The sequence below is a fragment of the Heterodontus francisci genome, chromosome 26, assembly GCF_036365525.1.
Source record: "Heterodontus francisci isolate sHetFra1 chromosome 26, sHetFra1.hap1, whole genome shotgun sequence".
In the NCBI taxonomy this organism is placed as follows: Eukaryota; Metazoa; Chordata; class Chondrichthyes; order Heterodontiformes; family Heterodontidae; genus Heterodontus; species Heterodontus francisci.
The window spans coordinates 20,301,509-20,326,247 of NC_090396.1; the positions used below are offsets into that span (position 1 = coordinate 20,301,509).

The 24,739-nt window shown below is 46.3% G+C and overlaps 1 protein-coding gene across 3 annotated transcripts in view; it reads right to left on the reverse strand.

Moving 5' to 3' along the window:
• Positions 1 to 24,739, reverse strand: part of LOC137384537 (transient receptor potential cation channel subfamily V member 5-like) — a 53,527-nt gene that overhangs the window by 24,052 nt on the left and 4,736 nt on the right. For 2 of the 3 annotated variants that reach the window (XM_068058679.1, XM_068058681.1), the window contains 8 exons: positions 21,314 to 21,436; positions 20,257 to 20,397; positions 18,915 to 19,013; positions 17,381 to 17,547; positions 11,980 to 12,129; positions 11,674 to 11,886; positions 9,973 to 10,059; positions 5,850 to 5,926 (listed from right to left, as the gene is read on the reverse strand). In XM_068058679.1, coding sequence (XP_067914780.1) covers positions 5,850 to 5,926; positions 9,973 to 10,059; positions 11,674 to 11,886; positions 11,980 to 12,129; positions 17,381 to 17,547; positions 18,915 to 19,013; positions 20,257 to 20,397; positions 21,314 to 21,436 — 1,057 coding nt within the window. The remainder of the gene's footprint in view (positions 1 to 5,849; positions 5,927 to 9,972; positions 10,060 to 11,673; positions 11,887 to 11,979; positions 12,130 to 17,380; positions 17,548 to 18,914; positions 19,014 to 20,256; positions 20,398 to 21,313; positions 21,437 to 24,739) is intronic. The other variant, XM_068058680.1, reaches the window with a different exon arrangement.

Here is a 24,739-nt window from a genome sequence, read left to right on the forward strand (position 1 = left end):
GAAAGACCTTTAGGGGGCAGAGAAACCATGAGGGTGATGCCTCAAACAAAAACAAGAAATGCTGGAAACACTCAGCAGGTCTGGCAGCATCCGTGGAGAGAAAAGCAGAGTTAGCGTTTCAGGTCAGTGACCCTTCTTCGGATCGGTTCCGAAGAAGGGTCACTGACCTGAAACATTCACTCTGCTTCTCTCTCCACGGATGCTGCCGGGCCTGCTGAGTGTTTCCAGCATTTCTTGTTTTTGTTTCCGATTTCCAGCATCCGCAGTATTTTGCTTTCATTTTAGGGTGATGCCTCACCTAGTCAAAGTGCCATGGGGGAGCACAAATACCTGTAGGCAGGAGTGTTTGGGCAGAAAGTCCGTTTGCTCCAGGACTGAGAAGATCTCTCTCCTGTCTGCTCCCATCTCTTTCTCACAAGGCTCTGAATTCACTGAAGACACATGAACCCCAAGAGAGAAAAGTCTCCGACATTGAACAAGGTTTAAGAAGAATACTGGACCCAACGAAAAGCAAGATCTACCTACAATCATGGACTCTACAGTGAGCTCGAAGAACCAGAACAACATCTCTTTGGCCTCATTGTTTCGAGAGACAATGGGTAAGCGCCTGGAGGTGGTCAGTGTTTTGTGAAGCAGCGCCTGGAGTGGCTATAAAGGCCAATTCTAGAGTGACAGACTCTTCCACAGGCGCTGCAGAAAAAATTGGTTGTCGGGGCTGTTACACAGTTGGCTCATTCCTTGCGCTACTGTCTTTTTTCCTGCCAACAGCTAAGTCTCTTTGATTCGCCACTCTTTAGCCCCGCCTTTATGACTGTCCACCAGCTCTAGCGATCACTGGCAACTGACTCCCACGACTTGTGATCAATATCACAGGACTTCATGTCGCGTTTGCAGACGTCTTTAAAGCGGAGACATGGACGGCCGGTGGGTCTGATACCAGTGACGAGCTCGCTGTACAATGCGTCCTTGGGGATCCTGCCATCTTCCATGCGGCTCGCATGGCCAAGTCATCTCAAGCGCCGCTGGCTCAGTAGGGTGTATATGCTGGGGATGTTGGCCACCTTGAGGACTTCTGTGTTGGAGATACAGTCCTGCCACCTGATGCCAAGGATTCTCCAGAGGCAGTGAAGATGGAATGAATTGAGACGTCGCTCTTGGCTGACATACGTTGTCCAGGCCTCGCTGCTGTAGAGCAAGGTACTGAGGACACAGGTATGATACACTCGGACTTCTGTGTTCCGTGTCAGTGTGCCATTTTCCCACACTCTCTTGGCCAGTCTGGACATAGCAGTTGAAGCCTTTCCCATGCGCTTGTTGATTTCTGCATCGAGAGACAGGTTACTGGTGATAGTTGAGTCCAGGTAGGTGAACTCTTGAACCACTTCCAGAGCGTGGTTGCCGATATTGATGGATGGAGCATTTCTGACGTCCTGTCCCATGATGTTCGTTTTCTTGAGGCTGATGGTTAGGCCAAATTTGTTGCAGGCAGCCGCAATCCTGTCGATGAGTCTCTGCAGACACTCTTCTGTGTGAGATGTTAATGCAGCATCGTCAGCAAAGAGGAGTTCCCTGATGAGGACTTTCCGTACTTTGGTCTTCGCTCTAAGACAGACAGGGTGAACAACCTGCCACCTGATCTTGTGTGGAGAAAAATTCCTTCTTCTGAAGACTTGAATATGTGTGAGAGCAGCAGGGAGACGAAGATCCCAAACAGTGTAGGTGCGAGAACACAGCCCTGTTGCACGCCACTCAGGATAGGAAAGGGATCTGATAAGGTACCGCTATGCTGAATTGTGCCTTTCATATTGTCATGGAATGAGGTGATGATACTTAGTAGCTTTGGTAGACATCCGATCTTTTCTCGTAGTCTGAAGAGACCACGTCTGCTGATGAGGTCAGGGGCTTTGGTGAGATCAATGAAAGCAACGTAGAGGGGCATCTATTGTTCATAGCATTTCTCCTGTAGCTGGCGAAAGGAGAACAACATGTCAATGGTGGATCCCTCTGCTCGGAAGCCACACTGTGCCTCAGGGTAGACACGCTCAGCCAGCTTCTGGAGTCTGTTTAAAACAACTCAAGTGAAGACTTTCCCCACTATGCTGAGCAGGGAGATTCCACGGTAGTTGTTGCAGTCACCGCGGTCACCCTTGTTCTTAGAGAGGGTGATGATATTGGCATTGCGCATGTCCTGTGGTACTGCTCCCTTATCCCAGCACAGGCAAAGCAGTTCGTGGAGTGCTGACAGGCACTCTTGATTATTTCAGGGGTAATGCCGTCCTTCCCAGGGGCTTTTCCGCTGGCTAGAGAATCAATGGCATCACTGAGTTCCGATTTTGTTGGCTGTTCGTCCAGCTCATCCATGACTGGCAGAGACTGGGCTGCATTGAGGGCAGTCTCAGTGACAACATTTTCCCTGGAGTACAGTTCTAGGTAGTGCTCCACCCAGCGGTCCATTTGCTTGCGTTGGTCAGTGATCGTGTCCTCTGATTTAGACTTGAGGGGGGCGATCTTCTTGATGGTTGGCCCAAAAGCTCTCTTAATGCCATCATATATTCCTCTGATGTTTCCGATGTTGGAGGCCAGCTGAATACTACTGAATAGGTGTTGCCAGTAGCCATTTACACAGCGCCTGGCTGTTCTTTGTGCAGCGCTTCTGGCTACTTTAAGTGCTACGGATGTTAACTCGCTGGGGGCTTTCTTGTAGTTCAACAGTGCAATGCGCTTAGCAGGTATGACAGGTTCCAGCTCTTCAAAGTGAGATTGAAACCAGTCTGCATTCTGCTTCTCACGTTTGCCAAAGGTGGTCATTGCTGAGTCATAGATAGCATCTCTGATGTGGGCCCCTTCATCTCTGCATCCCCTGCAGGAGTGTTTTGAAGGGCTTTTTCAAGTGAATTTAGAAACCTATGTAACAGCTGTGGATAAGAAATTCTGTTAGTGTTGATGCGCGGGCGGTCCTTCTGCTTGGAGTGATGTAGCTTCTTTGGTTTGAGTCTAACTTTGCTGCACACCACGAGTGGTCGGTGTCGCAGTCCGCATTGTGGAAGCTGTGTGTGATTTGGACACTGTTTAGAGAGGCTCGCCTTGTGGTGATGAGGTCCAGCTGGTGCCAACGACGTGATCTTGGGTGCCTCCATGAAACCTGGTGGCAGGGTTTAGTACGAAAGAATGAGTTGGTGATGCAGAGGTTGTGATAGGTACACAACTCCAGCAGTCTCTGTCCATTCTCATTCATCCTTCCAATGCCATAGCACCCAAGGCAGGAGGGCCATGAGCCATGGTCGGCCCCAACCCTGGCATTAAAGTCCCCCAGCAGGAACAAATGTTTGGTATTGGGAATGCTACTAATGATATTATGGAGTTCCTCGTAGAACTGGTCTTTAACTTCAGGTGGGGAGCAGCATGTTGGAGCATAGATGCTGAGTAGGTGTACTGGACCAGAGGCGGTGAGCAGTCAGATGGACAGTATGCGTTCCAAGCCATTTGTAGGTGGCTCTATCATGCTGAGCAAAGAGTTTCTGATGGCGAAGCCCACTCTATGCTGTCTTGGTTCTTCAGGATCCCTACCCTGCCAGATGAAGGTGTAGTCTTGCTCTCTTAGAGATCCGCTCGCAGGGAGGCGTGTCTCCTGAAGTGCTGCAATGTCCACATTGAGTCTACTGAGCTCATTGTTAATGATGGCGGTCTGCTGAGAATCATTGATTTATGTAAGGTCTTTCGACCGGCCAGGACACATAATTCTGACGTTGCAGCTTGCAAAATGAAGCGCTGGTACCTTCTTTTTTTTGTCGTGCTGTTTTGTGCAGAGTTACAGTCCACTTGTCGGGCAATGACCCTGAGCTCCAAACACCCATTGAATCAGGTGGACTGTGGCAGGACAGAGCCTTATTGAACCAGAACAACAACTCTTCAGATATTGTCTCAGACCTTTCAACGTTATCTTTCTTCGGCTCTTTTCTGTCTCTATTTACATATGTGTATCGCGTATGCATGTTTGCATGGGGTGCAGTGTGTATCCTAGGTGTTAACCAAATTAGAGTTTGAATTTGTTTAATAAATTTCAATCTTTCTTCTTTAAACCTAAGAAAGCCTATCTGTGCTCATTTCTTTGCCTTATAATTGGAAAACGGTGAACAAGGATTCACCAAGAGGGAGCTAAAAATACGGTGTGTTTAAAATTAAACCCTGTTACAGTAAGACCAGGTGAAGGCTGAAGGGGAACCCCAGACCTCTTTCTCACCTGGTGGAAACAAAGGCAAAATGGAAATGATAGAGGAAGAGATTTTAAAAAAGAGAATAACAACCAACGTGAAGCAAAATGAGGGAGAGAAGGGAAAATTTGTGCAGCAAAGTTTGAAAAGTGAAAAAACAATGTGACAATCGTGGACTATTCAAAAAGTTAGTATTTTGGATGCTGCCTTGAAGGCTTAGTGAAAAAATGCACTCAACCTGGGTCACATAGACCAAGAGGGTCCCAGGCTTGGTTCTCTGTCCTGGGATTTTAGTTGCTCTAAGCAAGGTCAGCAGTGGAGATATCATAATCTGCCTCAGTGATAGAATTCTCATTCCTGATATCTATCCAATGCAGATGCTGGGTGAGGGCAGGCCAAACTCAGGTACGTTGCCCCCAACTACAACATGTACAAAACAAAGAGAAATGCCCCAAGGTACATCACAGAGGGGAAAGGATAAGAACTCCAACCGTAGTGAAGGAATTTGGAGTAACCGAAATTTTGATCAAAATGATGGGTTATAAGAAAGCTTTTAAAGGTTTTTTTCATTTGTTCATGAGATGTGGGCATTGCTGGTTGGGCCAGCATTTGTTGCCCGTCCCTAATTGCCCTTGAGGAGGTGATGGTGAGCCGCCTTCTTGAACCACTGCAGTCCCTGGTGGGTAGGTACACCAACAGTGCTGTTAGGAAGGGAGTTCCAGGATTTTGACCCAGTGACAGTGAAGGAACGGCGATATAGTTCCAAGTCAGGATGGTGTGTGGCTTGGAGGGGAACTTGCAGGTGGTGGTGTTCCCATGCATGTGCTACCCTTATCCTTCTGGACGGTAGAGGTCGTGGGTTTGGAAGGTGCTGTCAAAGGAGCCTTGGTGAGTTGCTGCAGTGCATTTTGTAGATGGTACACACTACTGCCACTGTGCGTCAGTGGTGAAGGAAGTGAATGTTGAAGCTCATGGATGGGGTGCCAATCAAGCGGGCTGCTTTGTCCTGGATGGTGTCCAGGTCACCACAGATGGGGAAAGAATAAGTGGCAGATTCAAGGAGGGAGTTCCATAGAGAGTGGGGCTGAGGTGGTTACAGGCTCTTCCACCAATGGTGGGTCAATGAGATAGGGAAAGCACAGGAAACAAGAATTAGAGAACAGTACGTAGAATCTTGCAGCACACAAGGAGGCCATATGGCCTATTATGCCTGTGCAAGCTCTTTGAAAGAGATATCCAATTAGTCCTACTCTCCTGCTCTTTTCCCATAGCTATATGAATTTTTTCAAGCATTTATCCAATTCCCTTTTGAAAGTTATTATTGAATCTGCTTCCACTACGATTTCAAGCAGTACATTCCAGATCATAACAACTTGCTGCATAAAAAAAATTATCCTGGTTTCCGATCCCCCCGACTATTTGGGCTAAATAGTCTCCCAACACACACAAAGAGAATGGTCAGCTGAGGTACAACTGGTGCCCATAGAATCGTACAAGATGTATGACCATCTATGGACCAGGGGAGGCTGTAAGACATAGTGAGTAAGAGAGAAAACTGGAGGTGTAAGTAACGACAAGTTAGCATATGAAAGTCAGGTTTAACTGGATTTTTTAAAAATTCATAGTCATTCTGCTCACATTATAACATGGAATGGGCCTCCAAGGATGGTTTTCCCAAAATATCCTGCTGTTCCATATCGTAAGATGTCAGCACTCTAGGGAGCAAAAGATAAAATCAGCAACTCACAAATATTTCTTGAAATTTAGGGGCCGATTTTCACTTTCAATAATGTTAAAAGGCTGGTAATAGTGGATGAGAAGTATCAGCAATGGTTCAGTGGCTGGCCCTCTGAATCGGAAGGTTGTGAGTTCAACTCTCACTCCAGAGATTTGATCTCATAATCAAGGCTGACACTCCAGTTCAGTATTGAGGGAGTGCTGCACTGTCAAGGTGCTGTTTTTCAGATGAGATTTTAAACCAAGGCCCAATCTGCCCTCTCAGGTGGGCGTTAACAATCCCATGGCAATATTTCAAAGAAAAGCAGGGGAGCTCTCTCCTCTGTCCAAGTCAATATTCATCTCTCAACCAACGTCACTAAAACAGATGATCTGGCCATTATCACATTGCTGTTTGAGGGACCTTGTGTGCAAATTGACTGTCATGTTTCCTGCATTACAACAGTGGCTACACTTTGAAAAAAGGTACTTCATTGGTTGTAAATCACTTTACGATCTCCTGAAGTTGTGAAAGGCTCAATCATAGAATTATAGAATGGTTACAGCATAGAAGGAGGCCATTCAGCCTGTCGGGTCCATGCCAGCTCTCTGCGAGCAATTTAGCTAGTCCCACATCCCGGTCCTCTCCCTGATGCCCTGCAAATTTTTTCCCTTCAGGTGCTTATCCAATTCCCTTTTGAAAGCCATGATTGAATCTGCCTCTACCACCCTTTCAGGTAGTGCATTCCAGATTCTAACCACTCGCTGCATAAAACATTTTTCCTCATGTCACCTTTGGTTCTTTTGCCATTCACCTTAAATCGGTGTCCTCTGGTTCTTGACCCTTCTGCCAATGGCAAGTTTCTCCCTATCTACGCTGTCCAGACCCCTCATGATTTTAAACACCTCTATCAAATCTCTTCTCAACCTCCTCCTCTCTAAGGAGAACAACCCCAGCTTCTCCTGGCTATCCACATAACGGAAGTCCCACAACCCAAAACCATTCTCATAAATCTTTTCTGCACTGTTTATAACCTTCACATTCGTCCTAAAGTGTGGTGCCCAGAATTGGACACAATTCTCCAGTTGAGGCCAAACCAGTGTTTTATAAAGATTCATCATAACTTCCTTAATGTTATACTCTGTGCCTCTATTTATAAAGCCCAGGATCCTGTATGCCTGATTAATCATTTTCTCAACCTGCCCTGCCACCTTCAACGATTTGTGCACATATACCCACAGGTACTCCTGCACCCCTTTTAGAACTGTACCCTTTTTTATATATTGCCTTTGCTCATTCTTCCTACCAAAATTAATCACTTCACACTTCTCTGCATTAAATTTCATCTGCCATGTGTCTGCCCATTCCATCAGCCAGTCTATGTCTTCTTGAAGTCTATCCTGATTATTGCTTCAAAATGTTTTCCCACCAACAAGGTTAAACTGAGTGGCCTGGAATTACTGGATTTATCTTACACCCTTTTTTGAACAAGGGTGTAACATTTGCAATTCTCCAGTCCTCTGGAACCACCCCTGTATCTAAGAAGGATTGGAAGATTGGAAGTGGCCAATGCATCTGCAATTTCCACCTTTACTTCCCTCAGTATCCTTGGATGCATCCCATCCAATCCTGACGACATCAACCTTAAGTACAGCCAGCCTTTCTAGTACCTCCACTTCATCAATTTTTAGCCGACCTGGTAACCCACTAACTCCTCTTTCACTTTGGCTTCGTAGCATCTTCCTACTTGGTAAAGATAGATGCAACGTACTCATTTAGTACCACAGCCATGCCCTGTGTTTCAACATGCAGTCTCCTTTTTGGATCCTAATCAGTCCCAACCCTCCTCCTACTAGCCTTTTACTATTTGAATACCTATAAAAGACTTTGGATCCCCTTTTATGTTAGCTATATAAATGCAAGTTCGTTTTCTTTTTTTGGGAGGCACCTGTTATACAACCCACCTTTGGAAAGTTTTGCAGGGTGCATAAGTCAAGGGCAATTAGGAATGGGCAATAAATGTAGACCTTGCCAGTGATGCTCACCTCCCAAGAACAAATCTTTAAGAAGTGGCTGATCCCCGACTGCCAGTTCTACAACATCGCAAATAATGAAAATCATACAATATACCCCACGCCACCCCATGGGCTGGATTTTCTTTTCCCATCGTCGGGAGTGGCGGTGGGCAAAGAAAATGGCGGCTCGCATATGCGGGCTACACACTCCCATGCCGCCGTGATCTTCCTCATGGCGGCCCAGGATAATATGCCAGTTGGGCGGCCCCCCGCCCCCTACAATGATGTGAAGGGGGTAGGCTCTGCGATGCCAGCAATGGCGTCAGCTGCATGTGCGCAGGCACTGGCGCCATTTTTAAAGGACAGCCACCACTGCCGGGTCATTTAAAGTTTTAAAGGGCTCACCCTCCCCCACAATGTACTGCTGATAAATCTATCACCCCTCCCCCCATAACAATTAATTTCAACATTTGCCCTCTCCTCCGCCCCAAAACACACAGATCTCTCCTTCCCACCCTCCCCTACACTAGTAATTTGCATTATGGCCCGTTTACCCTCACCACCCCCCTCCCCCCTCACTGCACTAAAAATCATGTTTCCCCCTTCCCCACCATGGTGGCGCCTGCTTTCCCTGGATGGGAAAGTGAAGGCGCGTGAGTGCCAGCCACCGCTCGGAAGATCGCGGCCTGAAGGAAAGATTGCTGTTGATTTTATTTAAATATATTTGAGTATTGCTGCAAATAGAGACATGTTATCGAAGCTTTTCGTCTTGCACTTATCAGGACAATCCGCAAGAATACCAATGTCAGGGAAAACAACGACTTTATACTGTATGAGAAGAGAGTGCTGATTGGTTGGCAAGTGAACTCTGATTGGTATACGCGTTGCCATAGAGAATGCACCAGTTTATGGTGACTGACAGTTAACTACCAAGCTTTGTTTGAAATTTAAACCAGGCAGCTTGACTCTGATTGGTCAAGGCATTGCCATGAGGAATGAACCAGCGAATGGCTGTCAGTTATTTTGTTTAGCTGAAACAGGCGCAATGTTTGTATGCATTCTTTCTGTCTGCAAAGTACAGGGCCCTTTGTATTCATATATGTAGCTTCCGGTACGCGCAAACTCAAAACACCGTGTCCAACATTAGATGTGATTCTGTGATTGGACAACATTTGCTAAATAATTCTCAATGTGCTAAGCATTATGCTGACAACCAATTTAAGATTGTCAGTAGGTCGCGCAGTGTGGCACATTTGCGTGTATTGAAAGCTACATATATTGATACAAAAGACCCTGTACTTTGCACAGTCCAAACGACTATTAAATGTAGTCATTTCATTAATTTAAATATGTCATCCGGGTCCCATCATCCAGAGGCGGGGGTGCTGCCAAGGAGCCTCGCCACCGCTGGGAAGATCGGGCCCAGGCGTCAGGCTCCGTTGCGGGCCGCTGCCAGAACAATCTTCCAGCACCACCCCCCACCATGGAGCCCGATGTCAGGAGCTCAGTAAAATCCCGGCCCATATCTCCATTCTTCAGCCAATAACCGTGGCAGACTGAAGAGCGGTTGACTGATGTATGGACCTTTTCATTTTTCATTGCCAAGTGATTCCTTCACTGGAGGATTGTTTGAAGCCTACATTGGGTTTGGTGTGAAAGGTTAATTTGGTTTTGTGAAAGGCTCAGATGCCTCCACCAATGGTCAAATGATTCTCAGTCACATCAACTGTCAGCTACAGGAAAAAGTCCTCTTCTACCAGTCATGTATATATCATGTTTAATGGGAACGCCCTGTTCTATCTGTTCTTAATTACTGTTGGCAAGATTACTATCCGAATATGAGCTTCCTCTGTCCACAAATTAACACAAGTGTTAACCCATTTATTTTAAATGGGATTAGCACCTTTGCTAACATAGTGAAGGCATTGACTGCTCATCACTAATACTAATTTTGGGGCTATTTTTTAAGCGCAGTGATAGTTTCCATTCCTCTTACATACCCAGCTGAGCAAAAAAACATCTGCCTTACTTCTATCAGAAGGATGGCAATGGCTCCGAAGACAGAAATGCTCTCCCCCACCAAGCGGATGTAATCATTGTTTGATGCATAGCATAGCTGGAATCAAGAGACAGAGACTGAAAGTTACACCCATTGCACTGTGATGGTTGAAAGGAAAAATGGAGGTTAATGTCAGTGTAAGATTTTAACACAGAAAGCAACTCCCATTGCACTACTTCACTGACAGGCAATTAGTTCTTGCATGAATCATAGAACCAGAGGATGCTACTGTCCTTATGAACAGCCACATTGTGAAGAGTTCCTCTCTTTTTGGTACTTTCAGTGATATCTTAAACAAAGCCTAAAAAAAAACAAGAAATCTTCACAAATGCTTCCTTGAAGTCACTATGCCTCAACCTTTATGCTAAACATGTCAACAACTCTAAAAATAGCACAAAGAGCAATTTCACATGTACATGTTAAGCACTTGGATAATAATAGCAGCCTATCATTCCATTCACTTTGCTCATTCTGGTGGATTTCTCTATTCTCCTCTATCTCAGTGCCTGAATACACTCTAAATAAATGTGACACATGATTCCACATCTACTGATTGCAACACTTTGCTAATTTTCATTGTATCATTTAGTGATAAAACAGCCAGCCCACAGTGTAGTAAAGTCTCACCCCACCCCATCACCCACACTGTCCATTAAATACTCTTAGGTCAGTGTATAGCAAGAAAGGTGCATGGTAAAGCTCCCTCAGGAATGATCGTCAAACATTCCAACGTCATTAGAGCACAGAGTAAATACAGAGTAAAGCTCCCTCTACACTGTCGCCTCAAACATTCCCAGGGCAGTGCAGCACGGATTAGATACGGAGTAAAGCTTCCCCTGCACTGTCCAATCAAACACTCCCAGGGCAGGTACAGCACGGATTAGATATAGAGTAAAGCTTCCACTACACTGTCCCATCAAACACTATCAGGACAGCTACAGCACAGGTTAGATACAGAGTAAAGCTCCCTCTACACTGTTCCCCATCAAACACTCTCAGAACAAGTACAGTGTGAGTGAGACGACTACCCCACCAATGCTATCCCATTTGCAGCTACACTGTGCTTGTTTCCACTTGGGACCCTGCTGCTTGTTGCTACCAAGCTCGTTTGTCCTGCTAAATGGTGCTTCAGTAACTTGATCATTTGCACAGATTTTGTGATTATTCTCTTCACTCCCTTGTTGTTGATAAAAATAAGTCCCACCAGAAGTACACACCTCTGCCCTCCCCAACCCAAGAGGAAGCTAGTCCATGTGAATCACTCAGTCTAGCCTGGAGATAATGAGGATGGTCTCAATGCACTGAATATCCACTCCAGGTTGGAGATGGCCTAGCTGACTCACCCTTAGTAGAAAAGCAGTGACTGACCTATAAACCCAGATCCAAGAAGTAATAAAGCGGGTCACCCAAACTTCACTCTACCATCCCTTTAATTCGATTTCCACTCAAGAAAAGATAGCACTTGGGAAATATAGTATTCAATGGGTATTTTTGTGGTTGGCAGTCCCAATGGGTAGCCTCATCTCTTTATGGATGTGAATGGCGGGCAGCACACCCTCATTGCTGATATGTGGTCCCGTGGGTGAGGCTTCCTGATGGCCATGCAAACCCAGAGAATCCCCCCGGTCCAAACAGTAGCTGGTACCACCCCACCATGGTTATGGTACTAACATTTAATGGCGCCTCTTCCAAAATCTGTGTGTCTCTAGGGTCTGTGATATTGTCACGCCGTGGTATAAGAGGTCGAAAGATGCAGCAGGAGGTGAATATGATAATGTAAATGAAGTAGAAGAGAGCAAGTGTTCGGAAATAATACTTTCCATATTTGTTCCACTTGAAATGGATCAGCGCTTTGATTGCAGGGAGATTGAGGATTTTCAGGGCCTGAAAAAAACAGAATGAAGCAGAAACACTCAGCATTTAACCTTTACTCAGCCACCTTCAGAGTATGTTTCTGTCTGCAACCCCTTGACTTACCTCAACCTCATTACTGCACAAAACCAGATCAAGGACAGAGTGATCGTCATCCCAGGAATCAATGCCAGCGAGGTCGTAGAACGTGGCAGAGACTGATTTGAAAAACCATTGAATGTGGTATTCCCTCCTTCCCATTAAATGTTGAAACAGCTGCAAAATACAATATAAATCCAACATGTTAGCGACTGTCATTTATTTTATGTCTGATTGAGGATGGGACCTTCATGTACTTGACAGGATACATGTGTTGCTTGGTCAAAGGTTAATGTCTATAGAGGGCAGCAAGCCAGGGATGAGTAATGGAGAGGTGAAAATGAGCAGGTATTTTGCAGATTACAGATTCTTCACTCAGTAGTTTTCATTAGGAGATTAAGAGAGTAGGGTAGAATCCATGATAGAGTAAACTGCACATTGACAATTAAAAAAAGAACCTTACATCGCACTTTTTATCATTGCTGGAAATCCCAGAACACTTCACAGTCAAATCAGTATTTTTGAAGTGTAGTCATTGTTTTAATATAGGAAACATGACACACAACAACGCCCCACAAATAGCAATGTGGTAAGTGATCAGATAATCTATTTTAGTGATGTTGGTTAAAAAATGCCATGGCATCTTTTATGGACACCTAGGGCTGAATTTTACCAGGCCCTTGACGCCGCGGGTCACGGCGCAGGGGCCAGTAAAATACTGTGGGGAGAGGCCCACCTCAACCCGCGATGTCAAGAAGATCCCGCCGCATTTTACCGGCGGTGGCAGGACCTCGGTACAGCCCCCCCCCACTGCACGGCGGCGGCAGCACAATTAGCATATGGCAAAGGGTACTTACCTTTGCTGATTATGCATCCCAGCACCTTTCCCCGACACTTCCGGATTTTTCGATGAACGGGCGGCCGTCACGTGCCGTCCCGTCCACAATTGGAAAAGCCGGCAGGTCCTCAGAGGCAGAAGGTTTCGCAGCAGAAGGTAAGTTTCTTTTCGGAGGTCTCACTCTGCATACCTAAAGGGAGGAGGGAGGTGGGGCATTACAGAGGTCTCACTCTGTATGCTGGAAGGGAGGAGGGAGGGGGGGGCATTACAGGGGTCTCACTCTGCATTCGTAAAGGGAAGGGGTCTCGGATTACTGGTGGGAAAGCTCTGCTGGCATGAAGGGAGGTACTGTGTACCATCCCTCCGTTAACAGTGTAGTCTCTGTGTTTGTTTGTGTTTGTGAGGGAGCAATGGCTCACGAGGCACCCTGTGTGTGGGGAGGGTGCCAGAAAGGGCAGGAGCAGTAAGGTTGTATGGATGGTGGGGGCAATTGATTCAGCTGGTAGGATCTTGATGTGGTCATGCTGTGCCATTCTGAGTGTCGGCCAAGATGGGCAATGCAATGGCACACCACATAGTTGATCCATGAAAGCAGCTGATGTACCCGTCAACACCAATCCATGCCCTATTCGGAACGTTTGAAAACATGTAGGGTTCGACTTTATTAATCACATGGAAATAGGTATGGCTCATCCTACATTGTGTGATCCTCTGCTCGTTAGGATCTGTATGCGCCAGAGGCAAAATCAACAGGCAGGTGCAATCCCCGTAGAGGCCCCTGGTCATGAGCAGCAGCCCCCAAGGGGAGCTCGCCATTACATTTGCCGTGCATCTACAGGCCCCACATGACATGCCATCGGATATCAGAGCACCAGTGTCAGAGGCGATTGTGCATATATAGAGAGGGTGGTGACACGTCTCTGTGCCCTGCTCAAGGATGACCTGCAGCCCATGGGCTCCGGTGCACATCCCATGCCTTTTTTCCTCATAGTGGCAGTGGTTCTCAAGCCTGATGCCTTTGCACCCCTTTAGGGGCCCACCATAGACCTTTGTGGGGTCACACAGTTGGCAGTGCACCGCTGCATCAGGGAGGTCACCAATGCCCTGCACCAGAGGGCCAGTGAGGATGTCCGCTTCAGGACAGACTCTCACAGCCAGGCCCAGAGGGCCATTGGTTCTGGCACCAATGCCGGAGAACCATAGGTTGTAATGTTCATAGACTGCACTCATGTGGTCATCAAGCCGACTGCCAGGCTACCACTTGCAGACGTCACATTAAAGGAGCCCTCTCAATCTAGATGAAGCTGGTATGTGATCACTGCAGATTTTGCTGCGAATGTGTGACCACTTCTCGGGCAGCTGCCATGATACCTGGGTCTTGCACCAGTCCTGGCTGCCACCACTGTTCACTGAACTGGCCCAGATGGAGGGGTGGCTTCTTGGAGATAAGGGCTATCCTTTGCAGACATGGCTCCCAACACGAGAGAGAGAGACCCCACCACTGCTGCAGAGGAGAGATACAATGCCAGCTACCAAGCTACATGAGCCACCATTAAGCAGGAGATCGGCATGCTGAAAGAACACCACCAATGCCTGTATGGATAGGGTGATGCGCTGTACTATGGGCTGAAAAGGCCAGCTCCTTTCTTTGCTGCCCTGCACAACTACGCACCCAACAGTGGCCAGGCCTGGCATGATGAGGAGAGACGTCAACAGAATTCCTCCTCGAACTTTGAGGACGCTGAGGACCTACAACATGAAAGACGCATGGGAGGGCAGATGGCACCCAGGTTCTGCATGCAGGGCTAGCAGTGAGGTAGGTGGCTTATCAGAAAAGGCTCTCTGCACCATAGGAACCGACATGAGCTCTGTGTAAACCATTAGAGGCAGCAGCTGACTGAACAAATGTCCATTTCACTGCATCCGTGGAGACGCTCATGAGTAATGGTGGCGTGGCAATGATGTTATTGTATACGTTGGCTTTTCTGAAGGGCCAACGGTGCAAAGAGATGTGACATTGGCACTACATGTTGGCACACATCATTCACACAGAGAAAAGGACATATGTATTGGTGAGGAACATTTAGTGAAAGACGTATTTACATTGCTGTGACACCCGTGCATTCCCATTTGTTTCAGTGTGTTCTCTGTAAACCTCTGTAATACCTTTTATGGTCTATTTAAGTCTCACGTCCTGGAATGTGCAAAAGTACGATTATTCACCCAGGTGCAGCACGCCTACAAGAAGAAATGTTACACTTGAGTGGGAGAAGAGGATTACAACTTCACAGGACACTGGGACACAGCAGGGTAAGTATGTGGTGCCAAAGCGGAAAGTGCTGGGGTCACTCAGCAGGTCAGGCAGCATCTGTGGAGAGAGAAGCAGAGTTAACTGTCAGGTCTGTAAACTTGGACAAGTTAACTCTGCTTCTCTCTCCACAGACGCTGCCTGACCTGCTGGATTTCTGCGGCACTTTCTGCTTTGCTGCCAGGTTGACAGCAGCCCCACTCTTCAGCCGTCAGGTAAGTATTTCTTTGACAGCTGTCAGGAAGCAGGTGCTGGGGCTCTTAAAATAGGGCCCCAGCACCTGATGCACAACTGTCAAAACTCTTGCTGCGCCGAATGACCCACCTCTCCCCATGTAATATGGTGGTGGGGGGGGGAGGTGTCGCGTGGCCTCTATGGAAATGAGCGGAGTGCGGCACCCCAAAAGAATTCAGCCCCTAATGCCTAGGTTTAATGTCTCATCCAAAAGACGGCATGGCAAACCGTGCAGCACACCTTCAGTACTGCACTGAAGTGTCAGCCTGGATTTTGTGCTGAAGTCTGTAGAGTTGCATTTAAATACAAACCTCCAGACTCAGAAGCGAGAGTGCCACTGTTGAACCAAGCCTAACACCAATGACAGAAAGTGGCTTCATGAGCTGAATAGCCTCTTTTCATACCAACTGGAAAATTTCATCAACTTTGCTTCCAATTTTCACTCTTCCTTCACATTCACGTGGTCAAACTCCAAATCTTCCCTTCCCCTCCTTGACTTGCCTGTCTGCACTTCTTGGGATAGGCTATCAACAAATATTTACTACAAGCCCACTGACTCACACAGCTACCTCAACTGCACTTCCTTACACCCCGCTTTCTGTAAGGACTCAATTCCCTTCTCCCAGTTTCTCTACCTCTGTTGCATCTGTTCTAATGGGATAATCTTCCATACCAGCGCTTCTAAAATGGCTTCCTTTTTCCTCAACCAAGGATTCCTCCTCCCACCGTGGTTGACAGGGCTTTCAACCTGGTCTATCTCATTTCCCACACTTCTGCTGTCAGCCCTTCCCCTCTCTCCCAGAACCATGATAGGGTTCCCCTGTTCTCATCTTCCACCACCCTCCTCCAGCCTCCCTATTCAATGGATAATCCTTCACCATTTCCGCCACCTCCAGCATGACGCCACCACCAAATGCACCTTCCCCTCCCATCCCCTTTCAGGATTCCGAAGGGAATGTTCCCTCCATGACACCTTGGTCCACTGCTGAATCGCTCCTAACAGCCCCTCCCCTTCCCATGGCACCTTTCCATGCAAGTGCAGGACATGCAACACCTGCCCTTTTTCCTCCTCTCTCCTCTTGTCCAAGGCCCCAAACACTCCTTCCAGGTGAAACAACAATTTATGCGTATTTCTTTCATTTTAGTATAATGTATTCTCTGCTCACAATGTGGTCTGCTCTGTTTTGGGGAGACCAAATGCAGATTGGTTGCAGGAAACTCAATCCAGTCCACAAGTATGACTCCGAGCTTCTGGTCGCCTGTCATTTTAATTCTCCAACTTGCTGTCATGTTGACCTCTCTGTCCTCGGCCTGCTGCAGTGTTCAAATGAAGCTCAACATAAGCTCGAGGAACTGCGCCTCATCTTTCAATTAGGCATTTTACAGCTTTCTGGACTCAACATTGAGTTCAACAATTTCAGATCATAACCTCTGTCCCCTTTTTGTTTCTTTTTTCTTGCAGGTTTTGGTTTTAACTTGTTTTGGCTTTTGGATGACAGCTGATCAGCATTCTGCAATTCACACCTCCTCTAGACACATCTTTTGTTTCTTTACTTGTCCCATTACCACTCCCTTTGGCTTTGCACCACCAATTCTTTTGTCATTCATCTCTCCTGTCTTCCACCCTGTCACTGACCTTCCCTTTTGTCCTTTTTTCCACCCTTCCCCCTTTCACTTGCTTAAAACCTACATTTCTAACTTTTCGCAGTTCTGAAGAGAGATCATCGACCTGAAACGTTAACTCTGTTTCTCTCTCCACAGATGCTGTCTGACCTTCTGAGTATTTCCAGCATTTTCTGTTTTTATTTCAGATTTCCAGCATCTGGAGTATTTTGAGTGTTGATCCGTTTTTGGGTACTGTACATTATTTAAGTTGGAACTCTGTCTTTTTGGGATTTAGTTTCTGTACAATATTAAGCATGTAGAGACCTCCCTTCCTTTCAGATCTCTTACATACCTGGTTTATATGCTCCTTTCTGTATGTGCAAGTCTGATCCTCTCAGTGGTGATGCCTTTGCCTTTCATGAATATGTGAGCATATCCCTCACCTGTACATTTCCTTTTAAGGCAGCAAGTTTGAAGGGAGTCAGTCCATCATTGTTTGTGATTGTTTCTGCTGGTTTCCCATTCTCTGGATCGAGGGACAGGATAAAATCATACATCTGTGCTGTGTAACGATGGGCCTGCAGTGCCAGGTGATGTAGAACAGTGTTACCTGAATTAGACCCATTGGCAGAAAGAAAGAAAAACTTGCATTTACATGGCACTTTTCACAACCTCGGGCCACCCCAAAGAGCTTCACAGCCAATTAAGTACTTTGGAAATGTAGTCACTGTTGTAAAGTAGGAAACATGGCAACCAATTTGTGCATAGCAAACTCCCACAGACAGCAAGGTGACAACGGCCAGATAATCTGTTTTTAATGATGTTAGTTATGGGATAAATATTGACCAGAAACACCGGGGAGAACTTCCCTGCTCTTCTCCCAAATAGTATTTTTTAGATCTTTTATGTCTGGCTGAGAGAGCAGGCCGGGCACCTCTAAAAGTACTTCCTCGGTACTGTGCTGGAAGTGTCAACTTCGATCTTGTGCTGAAATGTTTCTAACTCAGAGACAAGACCCACTGTGCCGCGGCTGACACCTAAGCAACTCAATACATTGAGAATCTGAGTGTTGTGTTCAATAAAGGGATTTAACATTAAGTTATAGAGTTGAATAGCTCTGACTTACTGGACTTCCCAGTCCACTACAACAGGGGAGGCTTTTACTCTTCTCTCAGGTCTATGTCCGAATACTTATTCAGAGATAATAGCACACCTGGTGAAACAGTATTCTGTGTGAGTCACTCCCCTCACAAAATCTTTCTGCTTTAGAAGCATACAACTTTGTGATCTCCTGTGAGACTCGTGATTTCATCATCTGGATTCAATTCTGGGCACCACATCTCAGGAAGGATATATTGGCCTCAGAGTGAATGCATGGCAGATTCAAGCGATTGACATTGGGGCAAAAAAGGGTTAAATTATGAGGACAGGTTGCATAGACTAGGCTTATATTCCCTTAAGTATTGAAAATTAAGCAGTGATCTGATTGTTGTGTTTAAGATGATTAAAGGATTCAATAGTGTAGATAAAGAGAAACTATTTCCTCTGGTGGGGGAGTCCAGAACAAGTAAGCACCGTAAAATTAGAGCTAGGTATGTCCGGGATAATGTCAGGAGGCACTTTTCACACAAAGGGTAGTGATAATCCGCAACTCTCTCCCCAAAAAGCTGTTGAAACTGGGGGTCAATTGAAAATTTCTAAATTGAGATTGATAAATTTTTGCTAGACAAAAGTAATTAAAAGTTACGGAACCAAGGTGTACAAATGGAGATAAGATGCAGATCAGCCATCATCTAATTGAATGGCAGAACAGGCTTGAAGGGCTGAATGGCCTACTCCTGTTCCTATGTTTCCATCTCTGAGACTGATAAATTGGCATATCAGGCATGCCAGGAGATTGGCTGCAACAAGAGTTGTCCAGTCTTTACCTTGACTTCTAAGTCACTAGTATTCACAGTTTCCATTTCCGACACTTACCCAGGTAATCCTGCGCCTTAATGTCTGCTCCCTTTTCAATCAGGAACTGGACAATCTCTTTATTCCCAACACATGCAGCGAAAGACAACACGTGCTCACCTGAAACAAAGTGACAACTCAAAAGAACTAATTGGAGACAAATAAACTGACTCAATGAAGAGAAAGCAGAATGTGTCTGACCAAGACAGTCTCTCAACCATCACCAATACAACAACAATTGAGAGAAGGTCAGCTGGTCCATCGATACCTATCCCTCTTGTACTCTAACTCTCCCAGGTACCAGAAATGCATTTTGTCTCTGCCACCCTCTCTGGTCCACGAAAGAGAATGTTAACCCTGAATAGCTCGGTCTAGTAATAAAGTAAAATTGCTGAAAAGTGAGTAATTCTTCATTCATAGGATGAGAAATGTTTGGAATAATCAACATGTCAGAAAAATGGAGGCAAATACAGGCTGGGAGAGTTAGAGTACTCGAGGAATGAACTTCAGTTTTGTGTAATAGTCTTCGCTTGTCCTTGACTACTCCCTGTGTTCCCCACAGAAAGAGCAGGATCTTCACACATATCGTCGGGAGTTATGAGCAGAGTATCCCAGAGATCACATTTGAGAGCTTAGCTATTTTTAATAGCTATCTATAATATAATAAATTTACTACTTGTGTTACACACTCCTTATTTGGGCAATATAATTGTGCCGTACAGTCGCTGCTGCAGCTAAACATTTCTACTAGTCAATGCAGCTCCAGAGGCTGTAATCTTCATACCTGTATCTATAGTGTTCACCGCTCCAGCATCCCTAACCTTTTGCTTTAATAAATATATATTTGGAACAACTAATTGCCATTTTTATCTCCCCTTTTCAATGTTTATGTAAATGATTCATGAAACTTTTGAGTGATTTTCTTTTTAAGGGATTGATAATGCAGGCTGTGCCTGCCGCTTCTCCCACACCACACAACTTGATCCCCACACCAACCCTCACCCACTGACCCCCATTCCCTCGGAATACCTTTTAAAACACATTTCCTGCCATGATTAATTGTTCTCAAATTTTCCTGACAGTTACTGGCAGCCTGTCAAGTGGTTTCTCTGATTAGATTCCCACTGCCTCCCCTTACACCTGACACTGCACGCCTCCAGCTGATAGATCAGCTCCAGATCCCCATTCCTATACCTAAAGCATCACTGTGCTCTGAGGGATATTTGCTTTGTCCCGACTATCTGTGGGCATTACCAATGGAGATCCACTGGTATATCTCAACATCTTACAAAAGAATATTGTTATCAAAGTTTCCAATATTTGCAGATGATACACACAGAAGCAAATTATGATGAACTCTTACCATAATAAATAAAGTTATTTTCACTTCTCCTAAACATGATCCCAGTTGCACGTGATGATGCCAAGTCGGCTCCCCGGTTTATCAATTCTTCAACCAAATGAACATTTTCGTTTGCCACAGCAATGTGCAGGGCTGTTATCCCTAGTCATTAAAATAATTTGCAGTCAATTCCTGTCAATCAGTACCATTCTCCTGCCCTGAACCCCATACCTCAATCGCTACCCATCCTCGATTCCCCACTCACTACCCATCCCCCATTCATCACTCACTACCCATCCGCCATTCCTCACTCATGATCCGTTTTCCATTCCTCACTACCTATCCCCTGTTCCTCACTCACTACCCATCCCCCGTTTATCACACGATCCATTTCCCATTCCTCACTCAATACCCATCCCCTGTTCCTCACTCACTACCCATTCCCTGTTTCTCACTCAATACCCATCCCCTGTTCCTCACTCAATACCCATCCCCTGTTCCTCACTCACTATCCATACCCCATTCCTCAATCACTACCCATCTCCTGTTCCTCACTCACTATCCATGTCCCATTCCTCACTCACTACCTATCCTCCATTCCTCACTCACATCCATTCCCCTTCCTCACTCGCTACCCATCCCCCACACTTCACTCATGATCCGTTCCCGATTCCTCACTCACTACCCATCCCCCATACCTCAATATCCATTCCCCATTCCTCACTCACTACCCATCCCCCACACCTCAATATCCATTCCCCATTCTTCATTCACTACCCATCCCCCAGTGCTCACTCAACAACCATTCACCATACCCCAATCACTACCCATCCTCTATTCCTCACTTATTATCCATCCCCCAGATCAAAACCATTACTCAACACCACACCTCAATCACTATGCCCATTTATGCTTCAATCCTTGCCTATCCAAGGATCCCATCCACACTGTTGCAGCAGTCACCCTCCCTGCGCCTCCCCACAACCCCCCCCCCCACCCAACCCCCCCAACCCCACCCCACCCCACCTCATTTTTGTGAACAGTAAACATGAGAAATGAAATAATCTGTAAATACTACCTTCATACAGCTCAGAGGTGGCCGATACATTGATAAGATCTGGAACTTCTTCGAACAGCACTGTTGCAACCTCATAATTACTGTACAATGCTGCTATGTGCAATGCTGTCTCACCCATCACTCCTACCAGGAAATAATGCAGCTACAATTACACAAGGTATTATTTCAGCTCATTTACTAAGGTTTACTTTAAGCTAGAGTTGCCAGCACCCCAGGATTGTCCTGGAGTCTCTGGGGATTAAAAATCAATCTCCTGGGCATTGCTGCAAGCAAACCCAAGTGAAAAATCATAGGTGGCATTAAAAAAAAATAAGTCTTTTTAATTTTCTTTGAACATTTTTGTTCCTAAGTTATTAAAATATTGGAGATGGGAAAAAGACCATTTGACTGGGCAGGGGAGTTGAGGTTTGCGGTCATGCGATGAAACCTCCAGGAACACATCCAACCTGAGTTAGCAACCCTACTTCAAAACATTGTTCATCTCACAGTCATTACGCCACTCCTAACCACTACATCGGGGGGATTATCAGACATTCATCAAAAGTATGCAATGAGTATGAAGCTATTATTAATGAGGCTTATCAAGTACTATGATGGTCCTCAAGGTCATTTGATTATTAGCTATAATAACTCAGTTTAACATCAATTAATCATTTGAAATATTCGCAGAAATGCTCAAAGCTCTGCTCCCAGTGTGACGCTAGGGGTTTACCAATATGCAACAACAACTTGCATTTATATAGTGCCTTTAAGGTAGTTAAATGTCCCAAGGTACTTCAGATGAGCATTAAAAGACAAAAAAAAATGACATCTTGCCAAAGAAGGAGACATTAGGGCAGGTGACAAAAAGCTTGTTCACAAGTATATTTTAAGGAATGCATTAAGGGAAGGGAGAGAGAGAGAAGTAAAGAGGTTTGGGGAGGGAATTACAGAGTTTAGGGCCTACAGGACGAAAGGCATGGCTGCCAATAAGGCTGATTCTGTGAACTGAACTCCTGTCTAATGACAGGAGTCTTGTAGAGTAACTCTGCAAATGTTTAACTGTGGTGTTAGTGGCTCTTCTGAAGGAGAGTGTAACAATGTCATGGTAGATTTATTGTGGCCTCTGAATGCTTTGTTGTGGGTTGATATAAAGGCCGGAATTTTAAAAGTCCTGTAGGGACAGGAATGGAGGTGGGGGTGGGGCTTATAAAATTGCTAACGAAGGTGGGGGCTGGGGGGTGGGGGGGGGTTGCCCATCGTCTTCCCCATGCCACGGAATTTAGTCCAGGGCAGGGTAGGCCATTCTAAAGGCCTGCTACTCGACCCGAACCCGACAGAACCCGACGACATGTGTCGGGGTCCGGTGGGTCGCTCTTCCGGGTCCGGCTTTCGAACTCGGGTCGGGTCGGACCAGGTCCAGGTCTGGCCAGGTCCCGGTTGGACACACACAGTAATAATTGGACTTGAAAGGTTGTTTAAAAAGATGAAGATTGGAGCCACAAAGTCAGTGATTGTTTGGTCACGAGTTAAAGAGAAACCCATGGAGTTGTGCCCAGACAGGTTGTGCCACACTGTACCAGTATCAATATTACTTAAAATAAACACAGCAATTGCCCGAAGGCTCAGAAAATATCATTATACATTACCTAGACTCTAGCTTTACAGGTTGAAATACTTGCTGCAAGTTTATCCAGTGAGCAGCTGAGATGCAAAGACCAGGAAGGTCCTGAGTGATTAATTATTATAAAATATACAGCATTTGTATAAAAAAATATGAAATGATCACTGTCAGGACTCTAATTTAGTTTAGAGATACAGCACTGAAACAGGCCCTTCGGCCCACCGAGTCTGTGCCGACCATCAACCACCCATTTATACTAATCCTACACTAATTCCATATTCCTACCACATCCCCACCTGTCCCTATATTTCCCTACCACCTACCTATACTAGGGGCAATTTATAATGGCCAATTAACCTATTAACCTGCAAGTCTTTGGCATGTGGGAGGAAACCGGAGCACCCGGAGGAAACCCTCGCAGACACAGGGAGAACTTGCAAACTCCACACAGGCAGTACCCAGAATTGAACCCGGGTCGCTGGAGCTGTGAGGCTGCAGTGCTAACCACTGCGCCACTGTGCCGCCCCTACACACATACAGTAACAGTATGTTTATTTTAAACAATACAGATACTGGTACAGTGTGGCAATACCTGTCTGGGCACAACTCCATGGGTTTCTCTTTAACTCGTGACCAAACAATCACTGACTTCGTGTCTCTAATCTTCATCTTTTTGAACAATCTTTCAAGTCAAATTAACAGTTTTTGTTGCTTGTCTGCACAAACTGAAAAAGTGAAAAACGGATTCGGAATCGGAAGGTAGGTAAAGTGAACATTCTGGTGGTTAGGTTGGGCTTGGGTCGGGTCGGGCACGGGGAAAAATGGACGGGCTCGGGCCGGGTCGGGCTCGGGTTGGATGTGGTTCTGTTGTGGTCGGGTCAGGTTTTTATTCCTGTCCTTAGCAGGTCTTTAGGCCATTCCTGCCTGGAGGCCAATTGAGGTCCTTAATGGTCACTTGATGGCCACTTAAGGGCCTCTTCACGCTGCCACTAGCATTTTACCAGCAGTGGGGGGTGCCTCCGCCACATGAGGAGGCCGCCCAATAACACCAGGCAGCCTCCATGTGGGCTGGTGGGGGAGGGGGGGGGTTGGGTGGCACCCTCCTGCCTAGGCAATCTGTGGCCCACCAAGGGCCTCTGGGGGCAAAGGCCACCGCAGTGCTCTCAACTACCCACCTCCCCCCACCCCTTGCCAGGGCCTTCCTGACTGGCTCCAGCGAGCCTGCCCCACTTGCCTAAGGCCCAGAACTCCATGGCTGCTCCTGGTCCCAGGCCTCCTGCAGTAACCGCAATGGCTGCTGGGACTGCTGAGCTGCTGGCCCTCAGATTGGCCAGCAGTTCCTGGAGGTGAAATCCCATCCCTGGCACCAGGCAGTTAATTGGCTGCCCATTGTGAAATTCAGCCGGGGACCAAAATAGGGCCAAGGTAGGGTCACCCCAGCCAGCCTTCTGGTCCATTGCCAGGACTCCTGCTGTCGGTTTAAATTCCAGCCTGAAGATAGGTTTACTAACAGGAGAGGATGAACAGACTGGGTCTCTTTTCTCTTGAAAAGAGAAGGCCAAGGGGTGACCTAATACAGGTCTTTAAAATTATGAAAGCTTTTGCTGGTGTAGTCACAGAGGGCAGAATTTTCAAAGGCCCATGAAGGCATGTCTGGGGTGGGGTGAGGCATGAAAACAAGATGGAAATCCCATCGGCAGGCTCCTAGACACATTTCTGCCTGCACAGGATTCTGTGATGGTGGGATTGGTTACCTACGTGGCTACAGAGGGTAACCAATTAAACCCCTTGAGGGCTTAATTAAGGGCAATCTCCTGACCGGT